We start from the raw sequence: 6,480 nt of genomic DNA on the forward strand, positions 1-6,480 counted from the left end.
CCGCTCTCCCCGCCTCTCAGCACCCCTGAGAGGATGAACGGAAGTGGGGAGTGTGACTGGCAGTGTTTGGCACACCCTGGGTGCCCAGGCAAGGATAGGTATGCCTTTCACCGAGGACTTCAAGGCACAAGGGAATGGATGTGCAACTGGGGATGTGCCTGCAACCAACTACATGCCCTTGACCGGAATCGAACCCGGGACCCCCGAGTCCGCAGGCCGACGCTCTATCCACTGAGCCAAACTTGTTAGGCAAGCTGTGGGATTTTTTATGGGGTGATAAAAATATGTTGGAATTAGGTAGTTTGGTTAGTTCCACAACGTAAAACCACTAAAAATTTATACTTTTTAAAATGATGAGTTTAATGTTATGTGACTTACATCTCAAAAAACCCCGAACACCCCAAAATCCCAAGCAAGAACTGTGCTATCTACAAAATGAGCATCAACTCCATCAAGATTTGTTAGTGTACTTCCTTTTCTAGGCATTGTTTCTATCAAAGCTAGGACAAGCTTTTGGTTTAAGACTACCTTTTATTTCTGACTGCGTGCTTTCATGATTGAATTTAGGTTTGATTGAGAGAATGAAAATACCAGACTTTTGTGAGTGGTTGTGGATACATATCGGTTTTAGCCCACTGCTTAATGTGAAAAATTAAAATTATATTCAGAATCATGCTGTATTAATGCAGATATGATTAGGAAAATTAAGAAAGACAAGGGAAAATGTCAGTACACAGAACCACAAAGGGATATAGTTCTATGATGAACCTTCTTATTAAAATACAGTCAAACCTCGGTTCTCAAATGAACAATTTTGTTCTCAACTAAGTTGTTCAAAGAAAAAAAGCGTCTGGGTTGTTGAACAAATTTCAGTTCTAAGCCTGAAACTCTTTCATGCTGATATAGATCAGCATGACAAAAGCATCTCTCAGGCCCATCTCAGGAAATAGTGCTGTAAATATACATGTATTTTTTGCTTTTGTTGCTGATGAAATGGACAATTAGCACAATTTTAAAACATAAAGAAGCTATCAAGAGTGCTAATGTTGCTAAGGGTATGAAAGAAACAATGATCATAGGCAATTGAAGAGGTAGAGAGTTTGTTGATTTGTATAAATGAAAAGCAGTTAGCTGGTGACTACAAGCAAAGATGCTGCATGCTGACCTGAAAGATACCCCTGGAACGAGTGCTGAAAGTGATTTGTTTAAGGCTAGAAGGTAGTGATTCGATAAATTTAAGACAGCAAGTGTTTGTTTATAGATAAAACAGTACATCAAACATGTGCTGTATATAAGAAAGGTTAAAACAGAGAATCATTTGGGTGTCTAAAACAAATTCAATTTATATTATTTCTAATGGGAAAAAATTATTCTGTTTTCCAACAAATTGCTTCTTGAGCAGCCTTCTGGAATGAATGAAGTTTAGAGCCAAGGTTCTACTGTATTTGCTAGGCACATGCATAGGATTGAAAGGACTTGTTCCGTTCACTAAAAAAGCTGTCAAGCAGTACATATAGTCTTTGGGGCTTACTGCTCTTTACTTGGCACTCAAGAGCCATCCTTTTTTTTTTTTTAAATAACTGAACTCCATTTTCCTTTATATTATTCCATGACTAATATTTGTGAATCTGCCCCAATTTATTTATCTGTTCTCTTGATGGTGGTTATTTGAGTTGATTTCCCTGGGGGTAGCGAAGGTGATGAGGTAATACTTCACAAACCATTTGAGGTTCAGATTTATTTAAAAATACATAGGGTAGCCCCCAAAAATGTATGCACACTTTGAATAATTATAAAGGCAATGTTTATTAAAATGCATTTCATTCTCAAAATGTAACAGAATATACACACACACACATATTTGGGGGGGGCACCATATATATATTTTCTCTTTATAAGAAAATATGTAAAATGATGGATATAAATTAAAGGGTATGCAGTCAGTTATAGCTCAGTAAGAAAGATTTTTTTAAAAAAGTATATCAAAGGATACTAGGCCATTTGGAAACATAAAGAAGTAAATTTTTTTGTTATATCAATGAATATTTATATACTTAGCCACAGAAACAATCTCAACAAAATACAAAAGTAGAAAGCTTCAGGATATATTCTCTCATCAGATTGCAATAAAATTAGAAATAAATTATTTAAAGATGATTAAAAAGATCTTAACTGGTAGTAAGTTAAGTATATTCCTAGGTAACAATTAGATAAAACAAGAAAATAAAGGGAAATTATATTGAACATGGAAAACAATGAAAGAATCCTTTATTTAAAAAAAATTTTTTTAAATATATTTTTATTGATTTCAGAGAGGAAAGGAGAGAGAGATAAAAACATCAATGATGAGAGAGAATCATTGATCGGCTGCTCCTGCACGCCACACAATGGGATCAAGCCTGCAACCCGGGCATGTGCCCTTGACCAGAGTAAAACCTGGGACCCTTCAGTCCGCAGGCTGACACTCTATCCACTGAGCCAAACCTGCTAGGGCTGAAAGAATCCTTCCTATATGATAAAAGGCTAATGTGCAAATTGTCCCCTCCACCGGGAGTTTGACCAAGGGGTGGGGCTGGTCAGCTGGCCACCTGCCCATGGGCGGGCCAGCTGGACCCCACCCGTGCATGAATTCATGCACGAGGCCTCTAGTCCTTTATAAGAACACCAGTAACAACGAAGTTGTATTCAGGAAAATAATATTAAAAGCCCATATTATTAAGAAAGAATAGGGAACTTAGTACTCCGCTTAGATGACCTTAAGCTTTAGTTTTCATTTTCGTATAGGAAGCCAACAGTGAAGCTAATAGTTGGCCCCATCCAAGGTAGAGAGTCGTATTTTAGTCTTTCTTTGTTGGGACTTCTCAAATGGTTAATCATTAGTGGAAAAGTGCATGTGAAGTGAAGGTCCTCATGTAGGTTTTCAGTTGAAATTTTTTTTCTGTGTTGTGAAGAATTTTAGGCAGATGATTTAAAGTTATCTTGGGTTGGTAGCAATTTTGCCACTGACATAAGCAAGTATACTTTCTCTCTGGAGGAGCACAGCTTTAGACCAGGCCTCAAAGAATTCCCACAAACTTGGATAAAATTCCAAGAAACTCATGGTAAGTTTAAAAATATACAAACTAGGTATCATGAATAAGAGCTAGGAAAAGCAACCCACTTTAGATACTGGAATTTAGCAAATACAGAATAAAATAAGTTTTTAAAATAAATCAAGAATAAGAGAAATTTGAAATTTTGTGCAAGAAACAGAGTACTAAAAATTACCAAGGAGAGGGGAAAAATCTAAAGATGTCTTATAGAAATAAAGCATGTTATTCAAGTAATTGCAATTTATGAACCATCTTCAAAAATTTATTTCCCCTCCTGCTTATTCCAACTTTTCTAGGTACCAGGACATTGTTCATTCTATTCACCTAGCCCGGAAGCCAAATTTGGGCCTAAAATCCTGTGATGGCAACCAGGAGCTCTTAAACTTTCTTCGTAGTGATCTCATTGAAGTTGCAACAAGGTTACAAAAGGGAGGTCTTGGTTATGTGGAAGAAACATCGGAATTTGAAGCACGAGTAAGAACTTATGAAAACACCCTTTGAAATCTGTTACTCATGAAAACCCAATTTGGAATTGTCCCCTGATACTGTTGTTGACTTCCCCTGGTGATCCTGGAAATCATATGTTTGGGTTTATCTTGAAAGACATGTGGAACTGAAAAATACTCTATATACATATGATATTTTTCCTTTGTCATCTTTTGCTGGTATCCCCAAAAATCTAATAGTTGGCTCAGAGCCTTTTCTATTAAGTTGAATGAAAACTGGTCCCGGAGCCATAGCCCTGTAACATTATTTAACATGTTTATTAGCATGTGATGCCTGTGCTTTTAGGTCTGAAATACATTTGTTGTGTTCTGATTTTATGCATCATTCTTTTTTTTTTAATGTATTTTTATTGATTTCAGAGAGGAAGGGAGAGGGAGAGAGAGAGAGAAACATCAATGATGAGAATCATTGATTGGCTGTCTCCTACATGCTCCCTACTGGGGATTGAGCCTGCAACCCAGGCAGATGCCCTTCACCAGAATCGAACCCAGGACCCTTCAGTCCATAGGCTGATGCTCTATTTACTGAGCCAAACTGGCTAGGGCTGATTTTATGCATTCTTTACACTAGATTAACTCCGGAGAATTATGCTTATATTGGGCAATACTCATGCTGTTAGATTGGAGAATACTATCCATCAATTATTATAAAATATTTTTTACTGATTTTAAATAATAAAGTCCATAGTAACTCTAACCAGCGGTTCTCAACCTGTGGGTCGCTACCATCGGGAAACACATATAGCATATGAGATATTTACATTACGATTCATAACAGTAGCAAAATTACAGTTATGAAGTAGCAACAAAAATAATTTTATGGTTGGGGGTCACCACAACACGAGGAACTGTATTAAAGGGTCGCGGCATTAGGAAGGTTGAGAACCCCTGCGGGTCCTTTCAAATTATTTATGTGCATTATAGCATGTATATTTTTGTTGTATCATTTTTAAATTTTTTTCAGCTACAGTTGACATACAATATTATATTAGTTTCAGGTGTAATTGTATAATTTTTATGAGCAGTTATGTGAGACCCCAATAATGGGACCCTCACTCTGTCCTGCAGACTTACGGCGACCCCAATCAACCGCAGGAGACGTCACTTGATGCAAACAGCAAGAGGTTTTATTCCAGCGCGCTGGGGCTCAACTCGAAACTCACGCAGGAGTGGAGTTGGGCCCCGGGCAACAAGTCTTTCAGATATTTATAGGCAAAAATCACACATCAGGGAGGGGCTGTATGCAGGAGGGTAAGAGGGAAACAAAGAGATTCCAAGGACCCTGCTGTGTATCTCAGTAGGGTGTTTTATGACTTGCTATCTTAATGGTTGATTGGCGCTCTGTTTACTCAGCCTGCCGCTTGTGACCAGGGCTATCTCCGAGGGCAGCCTCAAGGCCTGCACTCCCTTTGTTCCCCATCCCTGGCGTCTCTAGCGGGGTGGGGGGGAAGCCTGGGGAGGGGGAGCCTGGGGAGTTGAGATAAAACAGGCGGCTTGTAGCATTTTTTTTCCTTTCAGTTACATCTTTCTCAGAAACTCCCTTTGTCCTAATTTATAAACACTTTCTGTTTCTTTTAGTTTTTATATCACTTCAGGGTCATAATAACCGATGGAGTTGATACTATTTTAAATCTACTGTCAGAGTTTGTATTTCATTTTCTTTGCTATTGGAATTAGCAAATTATAAATGCATCTTATATATGCTGCTTTTTCTTTTTAATTAATCTGTTTATGAATTCTTGATACATTTCCTAGGGAAAAGAATTTAAATATCTTTGTTTTTTAATTTCTTTTAAGAATTATTCAACCCAAAATAACCTTGCCATTTTCAAATATTACATTTACTCTTTTATTTATTTAGCAAATATTTACCAAGTGCCTACTTTGTGTCAGACCATACCGTACTAGCATTGGATTATTATCATTCTTCCTTGTTTCTCTTTGTGGTTATAAAATGACATCTTTTAATTGTGTGTCTTGCATGACTAAAGAAAGTAGTTTAGTATTTAAGAACATGATTTGGGTCCAGGTGATTTAGCTTCTGTTTCCTCATTCATAAAAAAAAATGTGAGACTTATCTGAAGTCAAGTATGTAAAGCATATTACTTAGTTTATAGTTTGTAAGCTAGTAGTTAAGACAATTTCAATTTTCCTTCCTAGTTTTTCTTTGCCTTTAGACTATGGTTTACACATAATAGGCACTCAGTTTAGGCGCTCACGGAAGAATTGAATTGATTACTTACTTAAGTAGAGCAAGTTTCAGCATTTTGTGGATTCCTTCGCTGGGGAAATGGAAGTAGTCAGCTATTTTTAAATGCATAAGCCATCCATTGAACTGAGGAACGCAATTAAACTAATGTTATGTGATCCATTGGTGTCTAGGTTAATTTGAATGTAGTCAAGGATAGTCTCCTTTCATCTTTCTCTCAGCTTTTCTCTTAACCTGGTTTTTAAATCAATTCCTGTAGGTGGTCTCTTTGGAGAAACTGAAGGATTTTGGTGAATGTGTAATTGCCCTTCAAGCCAGTGTCATAAAGAAATTTCTCCAAGGCTTCATGGCTCCCAAGCAAAAGAGAAAAAAACTCCAAAGTGAAGATTCATCAAAAACTGAAGAGGTGGATGAAGAGAAAAAAATGGCAGAGGAAGCAAAGGTATCTAGTTAATGAAGATGTAATTTTATGATTGTGTAGAGTGATTTGGTTTTAAATAGTCAAACCCTATGCTTTTTTTTTAAAATATATTTTATTGATTTTTTTACAGAGAGGAAGGGAGAGGGATAGAGAGTCAGAAACATCAATGAGAGAGAAACATCCACCAGCTGCCTCCTGCACACCTCCTACTGGGGATGTGCCCGCAACCAAGGTACATGCCCTTGACCGGAC

At 37.3% G+C, this 6,480-nt stretch overlaps 1 protein-coding gene across 1 annotated transcript in view; it reads left to right on the top strand.

The window, feature by feature from the left end:
* Nucleotides 1–6,480, top strand: part of BAZ1B (bromodomain adjacent to zinc finger domain 1B) — a 69,514-nt gene that overhangs the window by 46,440 nt on the left and 16,594 nt on the right. Inside the window, 2 exon segments of the mRNA XM_015570239.1 lie at nucleotides 3,389–3,566; nucleotides 6,067–6,249. Of these exon segments, the coding sequence (XP_015425725.1) occupies nucleotides 3,389–3,566; nucleotides 6,067–6,249 (361 nt within the window).

This window comes from Myotis davidii, unplaced genomic scaffold (genome assembly GCF_000327345.1).
Source record: "Myotis davidii unplaced genomic scaffold, ASM32734v1 scaffold726, whole genome shotgun sequence".
Classification (NCBI taxonomy): Eukaryota; Metazoa; Chordata; class Mammalia; order Chiroptera; family Vespertilionidae; genus Myotis; species Myotis davidii.